Here is a 22,791-nt window from a genome sequence, read left to right as displayed (position 1 = left end):
TCAACAGGGCTGAAACAATTAATCACGTTAATCATGATTAATTGATTATTGAAATAATCGTCAACTAATTTAGTAATTGATTAATTGTTAACTGGAGTATATAGAGCTGAAACATGGCTTTAGTTGACTGAACAACCCATTTAGAGGAGTAATTATACCAAATGTCTGTCCATATGCTCTACCCAGGACTCCTAAGTGAAAAGCTTTAGTTTCACCTGGTTTAATTCTGTAAAAAAATCTTCTTTAAGGAAACTATTGCTTTGCTATATTATTTATTAATTGATTAGTCTACTCAAAAGAGGATCGACAGATTAATCAATTAACAAGGGATTACTTTCAGCCCTAATTGTCACCCCTTATTACTTATGTAATTTTTTATAAAATGACAATAAAGTTTGTTTAACTCCAAGTCAACTAGGCTCCTGGGATAGTTGGCCACTCACAAGATGGTGGACGCCCGACGTATGTTAATATTTACTCTTGCTCTTCTATACGACGTTTTAAGGCCTCTTTTTTAAGGCACGGTGCATTCTAGTCGGGCTGCACGCTTGATTATCTGCGTACAAATATTTTCATAGATGTTCAACATATTTTATTAAACACTTGGTAATGTGAGTAAAAATAATATTAAAAAAAACGTTTACATTTTCTTTAATCAGATATAGCAAAGTGCTCTTTTTATAAGCCAGATAAATAAAGAGGCTTTCAACATAAAACCCAACAATAAATAATTTTGAAGGAAAGACTAACTTTAACTTTAAAATCGGGCAATAATAATAATTAAAAAAATAATAATAATATCAGGCTAATTTGGTAGAACGATGTCTTCCACTGTTAAAGGTCTGCGCTCATTTCCTGACAGTGACTGGATCTTTAAGAAGAGTGACAAAATAAGACAGGAGTCATCCTTATAATCCAAATATTTTAATTTACGGAACAAAGATTTTATGTTCACGTTTTATATTTATTGTTTTGGAGATTCTCTTACCAAATGTGGACTCCTATGCTATGCATTAGAGTTTCACATTAGGTGCCAATGAAATAGCCTACGTTTTAATCTGTTGTTGCAAGCTGACAAAATATTAAAAGTTCATGGGACATGAGTACAATTGTATGGAAGCCCGTTTCCGCCACATGAAAGTAAAAAAAAAAGTGCAAAATAGAAATTGATAATTATGAGATTCAAATGGATAATTTCAACTTTCTAAGGCATAATTATGAGATATACAATGTACAAACTTTGTATCTCCTAATTATGACTTTATAGCTCATAGTTATGACTTTGTAACTTATAATTATGACTCTGTAACTCATAATTATGATTTTATAACTCACAGTTATGACTTTTTAACTTATAATTATGACTTTGTATTTGGTATTTTTTTTATTTTCATGTGGTGGAAAAATGCTTCCATACATTTGCAAAGTACTAAGTGACAAAAAATGATATTCGCATTGAAAGTTCTTTAAAATGTTATTTAAGATGTAGCTACTGAATACCGATATGGGGGCATTTTATGGTAAAACAAAAAAGTTTATTACCGCATCATACACTATTGTCTCATGAATGAAGTGTATTTGAATGCACCATGAGACCGTATAACACAGAATAGAACAGCAATGACCTCGGAAGGGCAGAAAAGGTGAGACTGCAACGCAAAAACCCACACACTCTTCTTGAAGAATCTTTAACCCCACCAAAATTAGAGGGGGACACATTGATAGCCTTCATTTCTTTTTAAAAATTAAACATTTATGTAGCAAAGATTAATGAATAACGCAAAAAAGGCTGCGTTATTGCAAACGGAAGTTTTATTTTGAAAGGCTTCAAGGGAACGGCGCGCATTCTCGCTCGCTTGCTTCCCATTCGGAGCACATTGTGTGGCGGAGTTTGTTGCTGCTGCTGCTGTTTCCACCCGGCGGTGCTTCTCCGCTCACTTCAGATAACGCTCCTGTGGAGGATTGCGGCGCATAATTCCCCTCATCGTGGCTGTTGTCAGTATTTGGTTGTTTTTGGACGAGGACGGTAAGGAAAAGACACAAGTGAACCCGCTTGAAAGTTATAGTGAAGTTTTGTCATTTCTTCGCAGTTAAACGTGCAATGTTAAGCTAGCTAATGTAGCTTCCATATAGGCTAAGCGGTTTCAGCAGCGAATTGTGTCCTTGGCGCTTCTTTTTCATATAAATGACAGGTCCGTGCTGTTTTTTTTTTTATTATTATTTTGATTAGCTAGATTTAATAATTTAATGTAAGTGGGAAGTCAAATTTGATATTTTGAGCTTTTTTTTTTTTAAGAAAAGATAAATTAAGTGGATTTCACCCAGTGACAAAGGCTGTCTGTGTAATTCCATTAAAGAAGGTATTATTTAGTAGAACTAAATTTGGGATTTTATAAAACATAGCTTTTATTTTGACAGCTACACCGGAAGTCTTCTAATAGTTCTTCTGACTTGACATTATGTAAACTCCCAAGTCCAAAAAAAGTTATAAAATTAACATTTATAAATACTATTTTACTGATCAAATTGTAAATATACAATTATACTTTTTTTTAAATGATTGAAATGCTTCAAAGTTTTTCCCAAATTAAATTATTGTACAAATCATTACTCAAAACCAAAGTTCATTAAAATACATAATTTTACCACCTCATTTATATTTAGGAGGAAAAATCCACAATATGATAAATTAATAATATAAATTATAGCTAAATAATAATAGCCAAATTAAATTTAGAAATGCAATGGCGTCAATAAATACAAAAAATATATTTCCACATTTTCATTGTTTAATATAAGTTATGAAATATCATTTAATTATATCTTAAATGATCAAAAATAACACATCCTTTTTTTTATACAAATTTGTTTGTTAATTTATTTTAGAATAAATAATTGAATGTGAAAATGTCATATTGATTAAAATATTTAGTTTAGAACTGAATTGTTTAAAATCACTATCACTGTTCTGATTGGTGTAAGTTTATAGCAGTAGTTCCTCCTACTTACTTTCCAGAGCAAATTATTTATATAAATGCTTCACTGATTAAGGATGATTTCATCTCTTTAACAAATGCATACCTTAAATAATTATAGATATATTTAGTTTTCCTGCTTCAATAGCAACATGTTTAATACATGTTTGCACATCATGATAATTTATTACTGTATCATTTAATTATATATGGAACGGAATGTATTTCTGGCACTATGGTTTTTGAAATGAATATGATATAATGTGTAAGAGTGTAGCACAGTCAATTCTTTTACTTACAATTATATTAAAGGTGATCCATGGATACAATATTGATTATGTATTATTGTTTTTATTTTTTTACCTATGTCTTGCATTGCTGTACTGAAGGTTACATGAAAATGTCTCTGTCCCATTCCGCAGGTCATTCGTCCAGCTTTGACTGTAAACATTAATGTGCCTTTGGGTCTGAGAGCCGTCAGATCCAATGGCCGCCTCCAGTGCCTCAGCCACTGCCACCGTGCCTACAGGGTTTCATTATGAAACCAAATACGTTCTGCTAAACTACCTGAGAATGCTGCCTGCCAAAAGATCCCGCACTCCGACCACAGAACAAGGTGAGAGGAGCGGCTCGGTGGGTAGGCCTTATGAGTGCAGGGCTGCATGCAGATGCACACATAGCTGAAGCTCAAATTGTTCTGAGTGGTTGGGCGTGTAGCCACCTGTTTACCAGCCCCAATTTAGCCTCTTTGACATGAGTCAGTTGTGAATCCATTTTTAATTTAGGAAAATATGTCATCTGATACCTCACACTTGAAACTCATCTATATTTCAGTTTAGTATCCAGACTGAAATAATTTTCCTCTTTGTTTATTAAGGCCTTCAGGCTTCCTGCCTTCCTGTCCACTCAGAAATCTGCAATACAGACGTCTCAGTTTCATTTCCTGCAGAAAATATATAACTGATGTGAAGACTTTGGTGCCTCCCTGCCAAGCGAAAGAAAAACAGTCCATTTGAAATTGTTTTTTTTTATTTCCAGTAGCCTAATAATGAGTATAAAGGCAGTTTGGGGTTGAATGTCTTCCTGTTTGCATGTTTGAAAGGGGCTAAACGACTGACTGCTCCCTGCTTTCCGCTCGACCCGATCCAATTTCTGACAGCCTGTCATGTGCAATCATTGTAGGATTACTCACACATCAATAGACAGAAGCAAATAGTGGCCTGACTGGCTGTATGCTGAGACAGCAGCGCCAAGCCCAGAACAAACCAGCCCTGATCCTCAGGGCGTCGGGCCACAAGCCGGAGGGAGCCAGGACAAAAAGGGGAATGAAGTGGGCTGGATCGGAAAGACCGAATAAAAAAAAAGAGATAGATGGACTAATTTTCAGTGAGTTTCAAGTGAATCGGCTGCTTCTGTTTGAAACCCACAGAGCTACTACTCACCCAAACAATCCGTCTGAAATGAAATTTCAAACCCGATTGAGCCTCCTGATCACCCAAAGCTGAAAGATTCCTCGCCTGAATTTAAATAGCTTTAAATGATGCACCTTCCCGGCATCTCTTTCCCTCATCGCTCCACATGGTTGATTACATCTCTGCTATTCCACTAGAATAATTAACTTTCACACGAGCAGTGTGGTAGTGCTTCAACTGATGCAGCGATGGGGTTGTTATCGTGGTTCTTTTCTTTGTTTTATAGCCGGGTTTGGAGAACTGGGTGGATGGATGTCAGTATGAAGCTTTTCATTAAGATGGATTCTGCAGATATTTGATTAGTTCACAGATTCTTAGTCCTGCTGCTTGAAACTATTCACATTTAAAAAACTGCTTTGAAGTTTATTCAGATTTTATGAGTTAAAGAAACAAAAAGACGTGCATCGTTTCTCCGAAGGCCCCAGAGGTTTGTTTAGCTTAAATCAAAGGATATAAGATCTACCGTAAAAGTTGGTTCTGTTTTGATCACAGGAAAATACAATCAGGTGATAATAATATAATAAAATGTTTAAAAAAAACAACTCCTTTTTTTCATTTGCAAGATAACAGTGCAAAACACAGCAGCTGTTTTGATTTCTCTTTGCTTGTTTTTAACGCTTTTCTTTTACACTGAATTATTCTATTCAATGAAACCAGGAATAAAAGCTGATTTATAACGGAAAAGGATTCAACCTGAGGCTATTGGAGTGGGCATAAGAAGCAGGCATTCTGCAGCTTCAGCTTTGATATTTCTTCCAGGAGAAACCCAGAAAGAGCAGGAGAGGAGAAGAATGAAGGAGCAGATAGAGGAAGAGCTGAAACATCTGGAGGAGGAAATGTCCGCCAGTAAGTTGCCCCAGTCCAACACAACAAACGGTTTATATTTAAGATAGTTTTCTTCTGTTTCTGTTATTGTTCGGTTTTTGACCCTGGTAAACATCCCAGGTAAATGTTGCAGCTTTTCTGGAGGTGCCTCTTGATCTTCTCATATGAAAGATGTTTCTTTTCTGGTCTTATCTGGTTGCAGCCTTTTCCAGCACGGGTTTGGACCACCGGCAGTCCTCTGTGTTCTCTCCACCAAACCCAGAGAGCTCAGTAGAAGACGGCCTCGCGTCCATCGGAGACAGGGTGGCTCTGGATCTGGGTCCAGACCTCTCAGCAGCCGTAGAAACACTCCTCGCAGGGTGAGCTTGCAGAGCGAGGATAATAAATCTTTCATGCAATTCATACTGCTGCAGATACTCACAGTTTTCACTCATTCATTGTTGCAACTGTTTCTCGTGTGAAAGTTTTTTAATAGCATTCAAAAGTTCATAGACATGTTTGTAAAAGAGCATTGGGTGAGGTGAGACACTGATGTTGGCAGAGAACGTCCGGTTCAACGTCCTATTGGGTGGAGGTCTGGCCAACAAAGTTCTTCTACAATGAACCTGCTCGCTGATCTATTCATGTTCCTTGATGATTATCAGTCATGTTGGAACAGGAAAAAAAAAAGAAGGAATGTTTGCAAACCGTTCCCACAGAGAGCAGGAGGAGGAAATGATCCAAAATGTCTTTGTTTGCTGCAGACCACCATAATCCTCCTTCCACCGATCTTAATTCAGAGACAGTGTGGTCAGCAGAGGACCATCCGCCTGTCAGCTCTCAAACCCAGGTCATTATTACCAGAGAGAAGGTGCTAATTCATCCCTACATGTTCTAACAGCTCCAGGGTCCAGTGGAGAAATGGTTTACTTTGCTGCTTCTAGACTGTAGCGCCTGGTGATGTTCATCTGCGGACCTGACCCTGGTTAGGAGTGACCTTGAGAAATCAAAAACTGCCCATTCTCCTAAAATGTTTCTATGCGTAGCTTTCCATTTTACCTGAACGGCGCCGTAGTTTTCTTCCCCAAGTGCCGAGCAGCTCCTCCACCTGCAGGACCCAGAACCTCATCAACCTTAATGGTTGATTGCAGCTAAAAAGGATCAGAGCAGAACAGCATTTATCCCAGATGGTTTTCATAAGGCTCTAAAACTGGATTCCAGTTGCTTCTGACTCCGAGATATTTAGTTAATGTTTCTAGATCTTTAAAAGCTGAAGCCTGGGAGATAGGAAGCAGTTCTGCTCAATTTGAATGTGATGTTATGCTAATTTAGAACCGCACGCGATGTAGGCAGCAGAAGCAGCTAATTTATATGCAAAGTTAATGGTTGACGCGCATCAAGGCGCAGCAAAAGGTCCGGCAGCGCGTCTAAAGCAGCAGGAGCAGCACGTCTTAGCAACCCAAGCAGCTTCTCATGAGCTTCCGAGCATCTGTATGTTTTGAAAAGTGGTAGATGCTGAGTTTGAAAATTTGAACTTTTTGCTGCTTGACACGCCACATCAACCAATCAGAGAAGCTGATCTGGGAGCTGGTAGGGAGACACAGCACTGCTGATGCAGAGCGCTATGATCACTCCACTGAAACAGTTTATTAACGCCTAAACTAAATTAAAATGTTGAAACCTGCCAGCAAAATAAGTTCAATTTTAAGCAGCAGAAGCTTTTTTGCTGCTATCAGCGCTTGTGGTCTGAATGTAGCATCAGTGAATGATTAACAATAATTGGGAGTTTTAATTATTTTATTCCATACATCAGAACATTAATGCTGACAGTTTTAATAGTTAAAATATCTTGATGAGAGCCTCCGTCTCTCTCGGCTTCCTTTAATCAAACGTCTCCATTAAGCTTGGCGATGTGCTACTTCAGTGCAATCTTCAGTGTGAGTGGCTGAGTTCAAGTAAAACTATAGTGAAAACTGCTGAGAAATGTTGATGAGGTCCCAACTCCCCACAGACGTTCTGTCTGATCTGGTTCTAGTGTCCTTCAGTGGAAGGAAAAGCTGGAATGATCCTGACGACTAACATTAGGGACAGAAATGAATATTAAATTGATTAACTGAAACAGACCAGAAGCATCCAGTGTCTGTTTGACGTGTTTTACTGTTGTATAAAATGTTGTCTTCCCATGCTTTACTTTGAAAGCTCTACACGGTGGCTGCGTGTTGGAAGTGTCTGTGAAAATAAATCTGAATGAAGCGTTTGAAGTAGATTTAAATTAAAGTGTAAATATCAGAACCAGCTGATTATCAGTGTTGAAAAAGCCTGAATGTCTGCATGTTTCAGGCCTTTGGACTATCAGAGTTTTCACAGCACAACAGTGGATCTGAGCAAACACACCCCAGAAGGCTGGAACAAAGTGAGTCCTTTTTTGATATGGAATTTTGCAACTCATTTCAGTTTTTTTTATGTGTATAATGGTGACACAGCTGCTTTAATTCGGTCTCTGTATCATGGCTCGTCTCCTTCAGGTCTTGGTGCCTCTGGTGCTGCTTCAGGCTCTACAGAGTGAGGGGAAGCCTTTGGCCACTCTGCTGCAGTTGGGTCTGCGCTGCCTGGAGGAAGACCAGGCTCACTTCATTATCCAGCAAGGAGGATGGGTATGTTTTGAACCACTGATACGTGTACATATATTTTAATTAAGCTCTTAAAACGGTTTGCATTGAAACTGAAATCTAGATTACAATGCAAATTGTAGTTGACAATCAAGAAATTGATTGAAAGATCGATTGATTGAAAATGGAGAGGCAGTGCAGCTAAAAACTTCTGCAGATTGAAGCAATGGATGAAATCCCACTAGGGGCAAGGAAAAACTTCACACAGGGTTTCTGCAGATCATTAAAAGTCATGACAATATTATTTTTTAAATTAAGGCCTTAATTGGCATTAAAATTTATTAAATGTGATTTTGGCATTTAAAATGCTTTAATAAGAAAAGTTTATAAAAACAATTACGTCGGATATATTATATCAGATAACTGGTTCTGCTTGTTTGCGCAGAACTGCTTCCGGTTGATTGTAAAGCCGTATGTTCGCAAAGGAAGGCAGAGAAAAAGCTAGAGAATGGGAAAATCCTAATTTCAACAAAAGTGGCTGGAAAACGAGGAACAGGACATAGCTGCAGCCTCTCAACAGTAAAGATGAGGAAGGATTTTGCAGTGTTATAGGCCTATAAGTACTTGTTGATGGCATTAAAACAGCCTTAAAAAGCATTAAATTAGAGTTACTCATTCCTGAATAAACCCTACTGACCCACGATGACACCCAGAGGTTTTAAAAACCGACTAGTTTGTCGGTGCAGACGTAAACTCAGCATCCATGGTACCATTTGGAGGAGGTGGACTTGGTGTGGTCCGTTTCTATTGTCCGTCTGACACAAATAACAGGCCTCATCCATCATGTAGCCAGGTATGCATTGCATTATGGGATGCAGGAGAGGGTTAAGGGATTAAGTAAACAATAGCAGAGCGTCATTTTATAACACATGACATCTTCTCAAAATTAAAGCGAACCTACAGACCCTTTGAAGATTAGATAAAATTCTCCGTTTTCTACTAACACAGCCTCTGCTTCCTGTTTTACATCACAGACTAATCTGAACCAATAAAGAGGAAGCATGAAGAAAGAAGAGCATGAGACTATATGTTTATTCTGATCATTGAAATTTAAGTCAGAACAGCCAAACATCATCCAAAAACAAAAGCTATACCTTATTCAGTAGATCAGGGGCCTGTTTCAATAAGGAAGTTCAACCAACTCTGAGTTAAAACTTGAACTCTGAGTTGACTTATCCTGAGATTGGAAACTCTGAGTTTTGGGTTTCAGAACAGCTGAAATGAGTTAGTTCAATCAACTCTAAATTGACTGACTCTGAGTTAAGCGCGTGCACCACAACTATAACAAGCCATTATCAATGGAGCACAGATATTACGAGTCACCATGGCAACAGTGTCAGACAGGTGCAAGGTGTGCATATTTCTCACCAGCAGAACTGGATGTGCTTATGCAAGCATATGCAGAATTTGAACATGTATTTTTTTAAAAAAGCAACACGGCTGCAGCGGCGAAGGAGAGAGAGTTAGCTTGGGTGAAAATAGCTGCTCGAGTCAATGCGTAAGTTTACATTTTAATTACTTTTATACAGTGTTGTGTGTAATGAATTAAGTTACTTAAGTCATATAAATACTGTAATTAAATTAAAGACTATAAAACAATAGTGGATTTAATATCAAATTTTAAAAGGTATATTTTGATTTGAACTTTCTCCCTCTAGTTACACACTTTGGTCAATTTAAGATTAATTCATGCAATTTAATATTGTTTATTTGAAAGCATTAGAAGTGCAGTTTCTTGTCTCTCCTTGTATTGTTCAAGTGGTTGAGGTTGATTTGGGATTTAGAAAGTAATTAATAAGTAAGTAAAACAAATTAGTAAGTAGACCAATACTTTCTAGAGACAGTAATTATTACATTAATCTAATTAGACTTGTTGAAGATAAAATTTGTAGTTAGTAATTAAGAACTATTTTAGAGTAACTTACCAACTGTTATAATATCAGAGGTGAAACTGGAAGAACAGTATTTTATTAAACCTAATTTAGTTTTCATGGATAGGTGCAATCCTGCAGGCATCAAAAGAACATGGCAGCAGCTGAAAATGAAATATAAAAACATACTTCAAGCAGGTAAGCCTTGAGCACATCATGGGAGTAGAGTAGCTACCTGGCTTTATAAAAGGACATGCCATTTCATTCCCTTTGATGCGCTCTACGTGACTGAAATGTGTGCAATGAATACTGTATGTCCCCAAAGAATCAATGAGGTGTTTAAACACCACTTCCTCTTTAAAAAAGGGGAGGAGACCAAAATAAACTCTGGATTTTCTGAAGAAAACCTGCTCCCAACCAGGTTAGGTTCACAGAGTAAATTGCCATGGTAACTGACTCTGAGTATAAGTTACCTCTCTTTCAGAAACGGGCTTGACTTACTCTGCTTTCTCAGGTTTAACTTACCTCCCTTTCTGAAACAGAAAACCTAGAGTTTCTCTCATTTCAGGGTTAACAAACTCAGAGTTTTCACTTAACCTCCTTTCTGAAACAGGCCCCAGGACTGCAAGGGTTTAATGAAGTTAGACTATGTCATCGCTCTCTCAGTGACCTTTAACCTCTATCCATCTTTATTAGGTGTGCACATCTACTGCACTGAGATGACACCAAACTGGCTAAACACATTATTCAATTCAGATTTACTTTATTAATCCCAAAATTATATAAAATGTTGGGACTTAATGTGTGTTTATATTCACTTTAATAATTGACCTTTGAGCTTCAATCTTTGAGCTTCAACCACCTGACTGAAATAGTGTTGGTAATAGATGAAATGAAGATCAGGTTGTTAAATGGTGTGAAGATGGTGAAGACAGGCATGTTATACATTGGTCACAGGAAGGCACTAGTGAGCTACATCAACTGCAGTGAACTGCAAGCTCAGCAGAGATCGAGTTCTGTGAGAGCCAGTTTAAAACCAAAGTATCCCATGTTTATCAGGGTTTGTGCATGTGACAATTTCAATCTGTGTAAATTAAAACATGCTGTAGTGATGTGTGTGTAAATGTTATGCCCCAAAGCAACGTGTTCTCACGTTATTAATGTAGGAAAAACCCAACCTCTAACTGGACTGCATTTAATCAGTGGAGAAACGAGACCCAGACTAATACATGATCAATTCTTTCAGCAGGGAGATCTTTATAGAGTCATTTGTACCTTTCAAGGTGGTCAGAGGTCAGATTAGACTTAAATATGATTCAGCACAGAAGTAAGTGGTTTATTTCAGCCATTTTCCAAAAAAAGGAAGGAGGAGGAACATTTAAAGCAGTATTATTTTAAGAAAAATTGAGCGTGGAAGGGACATTTTAAAAGAAGGGGGAAAAATAGAAAAATAAGCAACAATTTAGCTTAGAATGAATCTAGTTTCCATCCACCTAAAACCAGATATTTACTGTAAAAAAGTGACACAGCTGTTTTTGTATGTGGCATCAAATCAGATTCAAGTGTTCCTTTTTTAGGTAGTTTAGGATCATGCACTTCATTTCAATTTGCTAAATGCCAAAATGAAAATTTTCTTTATTATTATCATTACTTTCATCTAGGGCTAAAACACTTCAGATTGTCAAAATCAGATTAAATGTGATTAATCGATTATTTAAATAATCATTAACTGCAGTAAAGAGACTGTACAATATGCCTTTAGATGTTAGAAAAAACCACTTACAGCAGTAATTGTATCAAAATTGTAAAAAAAACAAAAACATATATTTGCATTTAAGATTAAAAGAAATAGCGTTTTCATCTATCAAATGCACCACCCAGAACTCCTCAATTGGAAAAGTTTTAGTTTCACCTGGTTTCATTTCCTAAAAAATCTTCTTTAAAGAACCTTTGGCTATTATTAGCAAATTAATCATTAGTTGCAGCCCTATTTTTCAAGTCGAATTTACCGATGTTGAGAGTGAAGAGGTGGTTTGTGTTGGAGAAATGTTGGTGTGAGATGATGAAGATGTTGCATTTCTTTTATTCATGGTACCATTTGGTGAAAGATTTGCCATGAGCTCAAACAGCTCAGCTGGACTGAGAGTAGAGAGAGTAGCGAACGCTCCACATCTGGTTTCCGCCCATCGTTTCAGCTTTTAGCAGCGTTTTGGGGAAATGAGCGATATTTGGACTCTGCGTTGTTTTTTCAGTAGAGCACTGCCTAGTGGGGGGGCGGCCTTAAACGAGGTCACACTGATGAAGGGACACGTGACTCGACGAGGCGACTGACTCGACTTACTTCATGATATCCTGCCAGTTTATATGGACACAGCTCTCTGCCTCCAACAAAGTTCCATTCTCATATGCCGTTACGTCACAGCGGACAGACAGATGACGGCCTCACAGGGAGAGAAAGTGGAAGAGGAGACTGTGATGGGCAGGAAGGGGAGGGCTGAGAGAGGAGGAGGTTAAAGGATGTGAACAGCAGCCAGTGAGGGTGTGCATGCTGACGCTCTGCTGCCTCCTCATCTCATCGGTGTCTGTCCTTCTAGCGCTCCTCACCTTTGTGCGCTGAAGTGTGAACCCGGGCTGCAGACTTCGCACTGAGGTAGGATGTTTTACTTTGGATCTACACAAACAGGGAACTTATTAGTCCTGGTGTTTGCCATGAATGGGTCTTCTCTTACTGCCAACATGGCCACCTCCTTCTGTCGGGTAGTTGAGGAAACTCACCAAGCAAAAAAGAGGCTTCTTCTTGTCTCTGTGTGATGTTTATTTTTTAATCCAACGCCTCTTTAGGCGCCGGACAGATCATTTTTTTCTGTCTGAGTTTAAAAGTCGATATTCTGAGTTCAAAGTGCCGCAGGTGAAAGTGGAGCGCTGTGGGATTTTGGAGGCTCTCGTGATGTTTGTCCGTTAGAAGAGAAAACAATGAGGATTATTATGAGCCTAATGTGGCTCACACTTCATTTAGCAGGAACAAAGCTACTCTCCCTGTGACAGAACACTGGCTGGGCCGGGTTCTGGAGGTGCAGCAATGTGAACGCAAAAGGGAAGGGATAGTGGAGTTGTCATGAAGGATCAGACTGCTGCCCTGTCAGCTGAAAGTTGACGTCAGCCATTTTTTTTATCCAGGACGGTCACTTTGGTTTAATTTGAATCCTGGATGATGAAAGTGACAAACGGGCGTCTGTGTGTTCAGCAAGAGCGTATGGAGGTAAAGGCGATATCGCTGTTTGACAGTGAACTGATAGTCAAAGCGGAATATCTTGGAAGATTGTAAAACATTTTATTTGCTCCTTCAGTTTTACATCAGCTAAAGCTGACGGGGGGGGGGGGGGGGGGGGGGGGGGGGGGGGGGGGGGTGACGGTTCCAGCCGGGGCCCTTTCAGGCCACATCGCAGTGCATCATGTTCTCTGAGTTACGTAAGGCTTCACCCAGCTCCAGGGGGAAACATGAGCGTAACTGTACATCCCTGTGTGTCTGAATCGGCAGCAGACTGATCTAAAGAACCCGGGAAAAACCATGTTAATAAACTCCTCAGCAGGAGGGTAGCTGACCCACTTGAAGCATCCTTTAGAGCATAGGAATTCCCACAGCACATTAACCGTCTGCTGAATTTAAACAGGTCAGTCGGCCATTTTTTTTCAGCCGACAATGAAACGTTTCCAGATTTCCAGAAGTGGAGCTTTAATAATTCAACTGGGATCAAAGTATTTAGCTGTTCTGAAATATTACAGTTAAGATAATATTAAAATATTTCCTTTTGTCGGTCTTCTTTTGTTTATTCCATCTGTCCTTTCTTTCTTCCTTTTGGGTTACTTTAGTATCTGTCTATAAAATGGTTGTAAAACATGATCTTTGAACTCTAATGTGAGTCTAGAAAAGAATAAAATCACTAAAGCGACGTGACGGATCTCTCAGAGCCATGTTTGTAAGCGCCCAGGCTTCAGGAGCCAGTAGGTCCAATAAATGCTGAGTCACTTAGAATCACCATATTTAATGTGATCGAGATAATGTTAGTTTGGGCGAGTTCATTTCATTACTGGATCTTGCTTCCCTGACCATCAAACCCCAAATTAATCCAGATTATTACGTTTTTTTGACCTCCGTTGAGCTGTGGCGGTTTGTTTCCCTGCCTGCGCTCATCTAACGTTGATTTTTAATGTGATAGGAAACTTTGTTCAGTGAGAGTGAAAAGCAAAGACAGACACGCTCCACAGCTCTGGCTCTGACCCAGGAATCTGTAGCGTTTTATGGTTCAGGTTTTTTCTTTAGGCGAGGGTGGAGAACTGAATGTGGCAACTAAATCACACGTAGGTTAAAGTTTTGCAGCTGCAGCGCAGTTGAAGGACAGATCGACCCGCCTGATCAAGCTGAAGGTTAACTGGGGTAAAAAGGTAATCTTTTGTGTTATTTAAGAGCAAGGAAGTTATCTGATTTTTAAAATTCTGTTATTTAATTGCTGATCTTTTAGTGATTAATGTAAGGAGTCCTGCTTTCACAACTTTTATACCCGCTGTCTAGCTTAAAGTGCAGAGATGACTTTCTCTCTGCGGGGAATTAAAGCTGAATAATAAAGCAGAAATGACTAAAAGCCGTCTGTTTGCTGTAGTTCCTGACATTGCAGCCTGGTTAATGGGACACCAGTCTTTAAAGTGGGGGAGGATTTTAGGAAGTACTCCCGCCGTTCCACGCAGACATCAGCTTAGAAAGGAACATGGATGTTGGATAACTGTGGATCTCTGCCAGATTTAATCTCTCCTTTTATCCTGCATATGGCTGTCTTGCATGACAGAGACTGCGGGGAAAAATAACCTTCACAGTTTATTGGAAACGGGCATCAGCGCCGGTTTGCATATCTTGATTTAAACTGGGCGTGTTGCTGTTTAGTCGTGTTGACCCCTCCTGTCAGACGAACAGCTCGGTGCCTGTTGGAATCCCATCAGATGTGACAAACAGCCGAACTAGCACTGTCAGAAAGTGTTAATCCAGCTGAAGACGTCATCTCCACCTGTGATTCAGCTCTTTCTATCCGTCATCTGTGACGTAGCGAGTTTACAGTGCTTCAAAAAAAAAAAAACTGCATGATTCTCATTTTCCACTAAAAATTATTTTTTATATTCATTCTATGTGAGAAACCAACAGGAAGTGATGCTTTATTGTAAAGCAAAAGGAGGATGTTTGGAATGATGTTGCATTGCTCCATTTTTTTTTTTTTTTTTTTTTTTTTTTTTGAGACAACCTAGTAAAATACCTGCTGACTGGAGAGACTGCTGTACAACCTCTCTAATTAAGAGCATATCTCTGTCATGAAGTGCTAACGACCGTCATGTATTTCCTGCATTGCTGACATGAAGTGTGGTTGTCTATCGCAGGGTAAGCTGCTGGGCCTTGTGCAGGAGGAGGAGCCGACGGGGCCCATTGCAGACGACAGCAACGACATCTACATCCTGTCAGAGGATCAGCAGCCTGACCAGCCCAGCCCGCCATCCTCGCTGCTCTGCACAGGAGACGACAGCGAGCAGAGCTCCTGGCAGACGGAAAGTTTAGCCGTGTCCTGGGCACAGGTTGGAGCGATGGACCCCGAAGATATCAAGAGCCTGGACAGCAACGAGGGCGCGGCCCTGGCTGAGGAGCGCAGCGAAAACAACTCCTCCAACTCGGACATCGTCCACGTCGAACGCGAGGAGGCTGAGCTGCTGGAGGAAGGCGGCGACGCTGCAGCGATAGACGAAAGCATGATGAGCGTTCTGGGCACTGAGAGCGACCTGGCGGCACTCAGGGCCGAGTTCGGGACGGTCTCCACACCTCCTGCATCCCTAATGTCATTAGAGGAGCCGGTCATCATCGAGACGCCCATCAGTTCTGCAGAGCCTTCCCACCTCTCCGCAGAACCAGAGCTGCTCCATCCCACTCTAGACCCGGTTGCTCTCCCTCAGACAGAGCCCCAACCTGGACCTGAAGCTCCTCCCGCTGTTCCTGCAGTAGAACCAGAACCTGAGCCAGAACCCAATGCTGCCTCCATGCCTGTTGAGGTGGAAACTACAGGTCAAGTCAAGGAAATCTTACCAGCAGAGCCAGAAACCTCAGCAGAACCAGCTTCTAAACCAAAGCAGGAAATGGAGCCAGCCACAGTTCCTCAGCCGCCAGAACCAGAGACTGTGGCAGAGCCCCATTCCACAGAGGCCCCCGCTCCTGAACCCCCAGCCCAGGAGATCCCAGTAGTAGCCCCATTAACATATGAGATGATGCTACCTGTGTGCACAACTCTAGAAGCTCCTGAGGCCCCTGAAGAAACCCCACTGGTCCTTAAAGAGGATTTAGCTGAGGAGGTCCCAGAGCAACCAGAAGCAGCAGAAGAGTGCCCAGTGCTGCTTTATGGAGGAGCTGTGCTGGTGCTTCTTGCTGCTATAGCCTGCAGCCTTGTATTACTCAGAGGGAGGTAGAGCATCCTGTAGGAAGGAAAAAACCCTCAGTGTAAAGAAATATTTTATTATAGACGTCAGAAGGTCCTTCAGTGTGTGCTGGATATATATGATTAGTTGATCCTCGAGGTGTCAACCCTGAAGGTCTGTAAGCAAAGCAAAATCCTCTATGGTGGTGCTGCAGTTCGATCCGGTCCAAACGCTCCCCTCTCTCTGCTCTGATAGGATCCTCACTCCAACCTCAGATGTGTTTGGATCTCCGTTCGGACTTCCCGTCAGTTACATGCTGTTTTTCTCCTGTTTGGCTTTTAGTTTCACATGAAATTAATCTGAAAATTTCAGTGGCAAATCCTCAGATTTAATTTTCTACTTTGATGATAAATTCTGAAACATGTTATGTTGAGGTGGACCCATTCAAAGACCATCTGTTATAAAAGGAATTTCTGACATGTTCTGCTCTACATGCAACATGTTTTTTATTTTCTTCTAAATAAAATATTTGCTTTTCTTCCCCATAAAGATGAATTAGATTTTTTATTGCTGCATTCATTCCAATCCTCTGATGTTGCGTACCAGAGTTGGTCTGATGGATTTAAAACGCTGCTGTGTTGTTTACAGTCTTTAACGGATCAACCCCAGAAATTCTCCAACATTTAAGGGTGGGGTGAAAACTGGAAAGTACGGTTCAGTTGGATGTGTTTACTCTGTAGATGGTCTATTATTCAGAATAAGTTCTGCTGCAGGTTCTACCTGGGAGCAGCTGCAGAAACCGGTTCTCTGGAACCCATAGAGGTTCTTGAGAAGCTTGTGGGGAAGCTTCAACTTCCTGAGGAAGTACGTCTATGGTGGGCTTGAAAAAGTTGAACAGAAGGCTGATCTGCCTTTGAAGCTTTAAACCCACTGGACCAAAACCAGTACTGGAATATTCACACAAAACCACAGCTGAGTGCATTCTGTCCCCTTGATTAGTATTTGAATTTAAGTTTTCACCAAAAATGTGTATATATATATATTTTTTTTTTTTAAATACCTTTTAGCAGCAGTACATTTTTTCCCCCTTTAACCAAGGTGAGGAGTTGTTTAAACAAAGAGGGTGATAGTTGTATCTCATGACCTGGAATGTCTGTATGAAGGTGTTTATAAATTTAAATAAAACCTGTTTGTGGTTGCCATGACCCGGATTACTGAGAATTTACACAAGCGTGTTTAGAAATAATTTGCTTTATAATCAAATCGAGGTGGAATTTTTCATTTTTATCATTAGCGTTTCCATTTCAATTGTCTTCAAAACTAAGTTGGTTTTATGCTGTTTTCAAAAACGCAGGTTTCCCCATTTTGGTATTTCCATTAAATAACAAATGGAATTAAAGTTACATGTGAATACATTTATTCAGGTGATAACTTTGGAAACATTATGGCAGATGAAAAAAAAACCCACCTCAGTGTAGCATTAAAAATGATCAAACTTTTTTTTATTGAGCAGATATGTCAATTTGCTCATTTTGATGTTTAATGGGGCTGCAGATATTTTCCTTCCACTTAATTTTCTTTCAATTTACTTTGAACCAGCAAGTTAAATTGGTGGAAAAAATGTCTTATTTGAAGCGATTCACTTTATAAGAATTGACTGGATTCTATTGGCCTCTGTGGGTGATGTTATTCCGTTGATCACCTTCAACCAAAAAGTTAATCCAAATATTTTTTAAGTTCTCTAGATGATTCAATACTAAAGGAAATCTGTTTTAATTATTTGGATATAACTAAAAATCTAAGAGTTACAACATTTTAAATTTTTTTTCCATAACAAATGTTTTTTTTACTTTCAGTTTCACTGTTTAAACTTGACTTCAGTCAAAACTTAAACCAAATGAACATTAAGCTGAATAGCAAACACTTCCAAAAACAGGAGGAAACCAAAAGGGGGAAAAGGTTATTCTTAGGCTGTTTATTTACATTTATAATATAATACAAGGTCTGTACAGGATGGTGCTGAATTTAAAGTTTATTATAGGTCACACTAACCTTTATGTTGTATGATAAACATACCAAAACAAAAACGGTTCAAACTTATTTGATTCAAGTATATAATGCTAAGTAAACAGAAACATGTAAACAAAGAAATTCGAGTGTCAAACTTAACTCTCTGTTCCCCTTTTTTACGAACGGGATGCTAAATCAGTCATTGGTTCCTGTAGGTCAGAAACATTTTTAACCAACACTGCTTCCAAGCACCAAACCTTTTTAAGTGCTTAGTTTTGAAGAGCGGGTCCTGCCTCCAGTAACTAACTCTGAAGATGCTGAAGTCATCTGGACCAAGTCTGGCTGATGAATTGAACCGCTGTGTCAAACAAATTTTTTAACAACTTGGGAGCCTGGAAGCAGACTCCCTTTACCAGGATGAGTACAACGGCCACAAAGACTCTGTCCTGGGGCAGGCCGTTCACGTGCAATCCTTCCCTCATCAACCGCTCCGCTTCATTTGCAAGGTGGCTCCTCAACTGATGGGCAAAATACAAAGCAAATATTACTACAGGCTTTTATCACATTTGTTCCATTAAGCAGGTTTTTTTTAGCTCATTCCAGTGTGATGTAGTGCAGAGCTCACATTATTAGGCGTTTCTTGTATATTCCTGCTCAGGTTCTGAGCGGCCCGCTCCACCATCTCAAGTTCAAACTGAGCTGCTATCTCTCTCAGCCCTTGAGCAACGGCCTCAATGTTGATCATTTCCTCTTGTTCTCCTATAGGAACAGATAAGAGACAAAACTCAGTAGGACCAGCTCTGTTCACACCCTGCTGAATGTTTTTTTGGATTCTAATGGGAGGATACCGACGATTACGCATTTAAAACCAGTCAGGCCTAACGCACTGACCACATAACTTCTTCCTCCCCCATCCAAGCATGACCTCCAGCTGATCTCTAAAGGTTCCTGTGGTATTTGGCACCATGTTGTTTCATAATGTCTGTATAAACTGAGAGGCGGAGCTTATAAAGCACAGCTTCCTGATCAATTTATTAGAAACGGGAGGAATAAGGAGGCAAAGGAAAGTTTGATCCATGACAGGACACAGCATCCCGCCAACACGGAGAACGGCTTTCACCCTCACCGATCTGCACCCTTATTCTGTTACGCACCATTTAATCTGACATATTCCTCAATAAGAAACATAAGATATAATACTTAAGCAATCTGTGCTTTTACCAAATACAGCAAGCATACGTTCCAAATATTCCTCTTCATCTCTACAGGCATTTAAGTTTTATAAAAAAGTACAAATCGGGCCCTCAAAACATACTAAAAATCCTCCTAAACTTATTTTTTACCCCCTGCTTTTATCACTATTTGTGATGACACCATGATCTGTTTTTCACTAATCCAATTATCTGTCATTATGTTATGCCTGATTTTGTATTATTTATGTAAAATGTCTCAAAGTCTATAAATAGAAGTTGCTTTAAGTGATTAAATCACAACATTTAAAGGCTATACATGTTCTGCTCTCAGCTGTTTCTGCAATTGTTTCTGCAACCAGAAGTGATGATAACATTTCTAACCAACCAGAAGTGATGATAACATTTCTAACCAACATAAGATAAAGCAGATAACATGCTCTATTCCTCTGAAATCTTTTAACAGACTGCTACTGTAGGCCTGTCCTGTGAACGTGAAACTCAGCTGTGGTGTTGTTATTGTGTGTGGAGGTGATTCCCAGGTATCCCGGGGGATACTGACCGGGCCGTTGCAGCACCGGCAGCGGCAGGATATCATCCAAACACATCGTGATGTTTCCAGGCAGATGGCCATCGCTTTCCAGCTCCCCGCTGTCCTCGGAGCCAATTCTGTGTCCATTGTGGTTGACATCCCACTGTGCTACTAGATCTTCCCCTTTGGCCGAAAGTTCATAGTTGTAGTTCAGCTCATTAGAGTCGGTTTGAAGGAAGGCGAAGACAACAAGAGCGGCGGTTTGCTCGTTGGCCAGAAACGTCAGATCTTCCATCGATGAAAAAAGGCTGTATTATAAAAAAAATAATTTAATCAATAAAAAAAACGAAAAAAAATACGAAAATATATCCAGCGTTATTTGTTTAAATTAAACCACTAAAATAAAAATAAAAAACAGTAAATTTTGCGCACTAAAATAAGTTAGCAGAGAACAGCTAACGTAATGCTAACTTTGGTTAGCATCAAAGTTTACTTTACCTAAAGTACTAACAGACAACAACAAACAGGCGGCGAGTTTTATACTACAACAGACCTACTCACGACCCTCTCTGTCTTATCCTAAAAACATTAAGGTGGAATTTAAATGTGAACTCTGAGGCGAACTCTCGGGTTACTTACTTTATTATCGACTAAACAGCTTCATGACTCCGTTGTTTTGTCACTGTGGAAGCAAGGCGGACTTTCAAAATAAAAGCACTTGGAATGACGTTCTTTTTCATCCCTCCAATGAAATGAAAACAAACTTGCTTCAGTACTCATAAAATAATTTTAGAAAGCGAAACAACTAGCCAGTGTGAACATGTTTAGACTTATCCTCAGAAAGGGGAAATGGGAAGCTTGTTATGGAAACAGTAATTGAACACAATGTCCTCAGACAAATAAACTTTTTTCAATATTACAGCCAGTCTTCAGAGGCGTAGCCAGACATTTTTTATAAGGGTGGCCAGGTAGCAAATGTACAGTGAGGGGTGGCCGATAGTGGATAGGCACCAGAACCTCAGGGTCAATCTACACAGTTTCAACAGGACAATTAACAAGCAAAACATCCATATTTTCCAAATAAAGACTAACTTTACTTTCCTACAGCCTTTGCTAACAAATAGGGGCATATATTTAAACATCCGTAATTTTCTAGATAAAAGCTATAGTGGATAAAGGGGGCATAAATCAATCATCATAGTCATTAACTTCTCGTATCAATAAACATTCTGCATAAAATTGATATTTACAAGCACTAATATCTACATAAATTGATTATTTAATACGTTTTTATTAAAATAGTTATTTATCTATGATTTCACTGACTCCTAGGTGACTTCCAGAGGCACATAATTTTCTCTTTACCCCATATAACACAAAATCTAGTGCTGAAAAGAGCATAAATTCTGTACTTATCATCTTTGATGTTAGAATATTGATGTGTATAATTAACCACAAAAAAATAAAATGTTTTGAATATTCCACTTAAGAGTATTACTGCTGCCATTGTCTGTATAGAGGGAAAAAATGGTAGGGGTGGCCAATAATTGGCTAGGGATGGCCATGGCCACCCCTGCCAATCTTATCTCTTTTATTTACAAATATATATCAAAACAGGAACGTCTACAGGGGCATAATGGTATTTCGTCCTGGTTTATTAAGTTTTTTTTAAGTATTTTTTTAGTTCAGTTATTGTATATATATAAAAAAAAACATTTTAAATTCCTGAATAACATCCAAAACCAAAAGGCAATGAAATATCTCTCCTCTAAAACTGAAGCTCACATTTTACTTTAGGTTTACTTTCTTAAAACACAGCTTGATATAGGTATTAGCAATCAGGCATAACTGACATATTAACTCAGCACATCAGTTTTTATTGTCCTTTTAAATATAACAATTAAAAATAAATGAATCCTTCCAGGGGTTTTTATATAGTGTTTGTTAACTGAACTATTGTTTACAATCTGAGTGATGAATTGTTTGTGCACACAAAGAGGATTTTATTTCTGATGGATTTATTAAATGTCAAGTGAAATGTGTAAACCCTATAATTCTTGTATTTTTGTTATGATCGTGAATTACAGATATGAATATCAAAATTTATCGCAGAAGATTTAAATATTTCATTAAACGATAATGCTCAAACAAAATGTGGTAAGAAAAGAGAACACCAGAGACAACCACAGCTCCATAGGACTGCCCTTAAGGCTGGAGTTTTAGGTCCCTATGACTGACACGTGTTTGAAAAACACAACAGTTTCTAGCCAGAGAACATCAAGATATTGTGGTAAATAAAAAGTAAAATATTAATTCAGATGTACCTCTTCTCAGCTCTCTTCCTTAGATCTACTCAGTGAATATTTAGGTATTGATACCATGGCTCCCAAAAACAAACTTAATGCAGAAATGAAGGTTAGTGCTGAAAGTGTTGGAAAATTGAATGCAGGAGGCAGAAAACTTAATCATGGCATCTATGAAAATAGACTAAGATTCAGCTGTTGCTCTATATTCAGATGTCTGAGACGGTTCAAATAGTGGTCTGACTTGAAAAGTAAACTAGCCATCTACGTTTTAAATATTGACTCAAGATGCTGTCAGTTATAGAAACGGGGAAGCTTCAAATAAAACCTGAAACTCAAGAGGAAAAAAAAATGGGAGACATTTCGTGGCTTAGTGTAATATCAATCTGCCCTCATAAAATGTCATATGATTTCATGTGAACTTTACCCTAAAAATAGATTAAAAGCTCACTTGTTTACTTTATCAGTGAGCAGTAATATTTGTTTCTGAAACCTTTTCCTTCCTTATGGAAATATTTTACACG

The 22,791-nt window shown here is 39.1% G+C and overlaps 1 protein-coding gene across 1 annotated transcript; it reads left to right on the top strand.

Moving 5' to 3' along the window:
* Positions 1-1,860: 1,860 nt before the first annotated feature.
* bcl2l13 (BCL2 like 13) lies at positions 1,861-17,437 on the top strand. The gene is made up of 7 exons (XM_038306220.1): positions 1,861-2,026; positions 3,398-3,591; positions 5,207-5,293; positions 5,475-5,631; positions 7,592-7,664; positions 7,777-7,905; positions 15,213-17,437. The coding sequence occupies exons 2-7, from the start codon at positions 3,462-3,464 to the stop codon at positions 16,281-16,283; spliced, it is 1,647 nt and encodes a 548-aa protein (XP_038162148.1). The 5' UTR covers positions 1,861-2,026; positions 3,398-3,461; the 3' UTR covers positions 16,284-17,437.
* Positions 17,438-22,791: the final 5,354 nt, after the last annotated feature.

The sequence above is a fragment of the Cyprinodon tularosa genome, unplaced genomic scaffold (assembly GCF_016077235.1).
Source record: "Cyprinodon tularosa strain WSP-4 unplaced genomic scaffold, ASM1607723v1 ctg576, whole genome shotgun sequence".
Lineage (NCBI taxonomy): Eukaryota > Metazoa > Chordata > Actinopteri > Cyprinodontiformes > Cyprinodontidae > Cyprinodon > Cyprinodon tularosa.
This window is presented reverse-complemented; position numbering and strand designations above follow the sequence as displayed.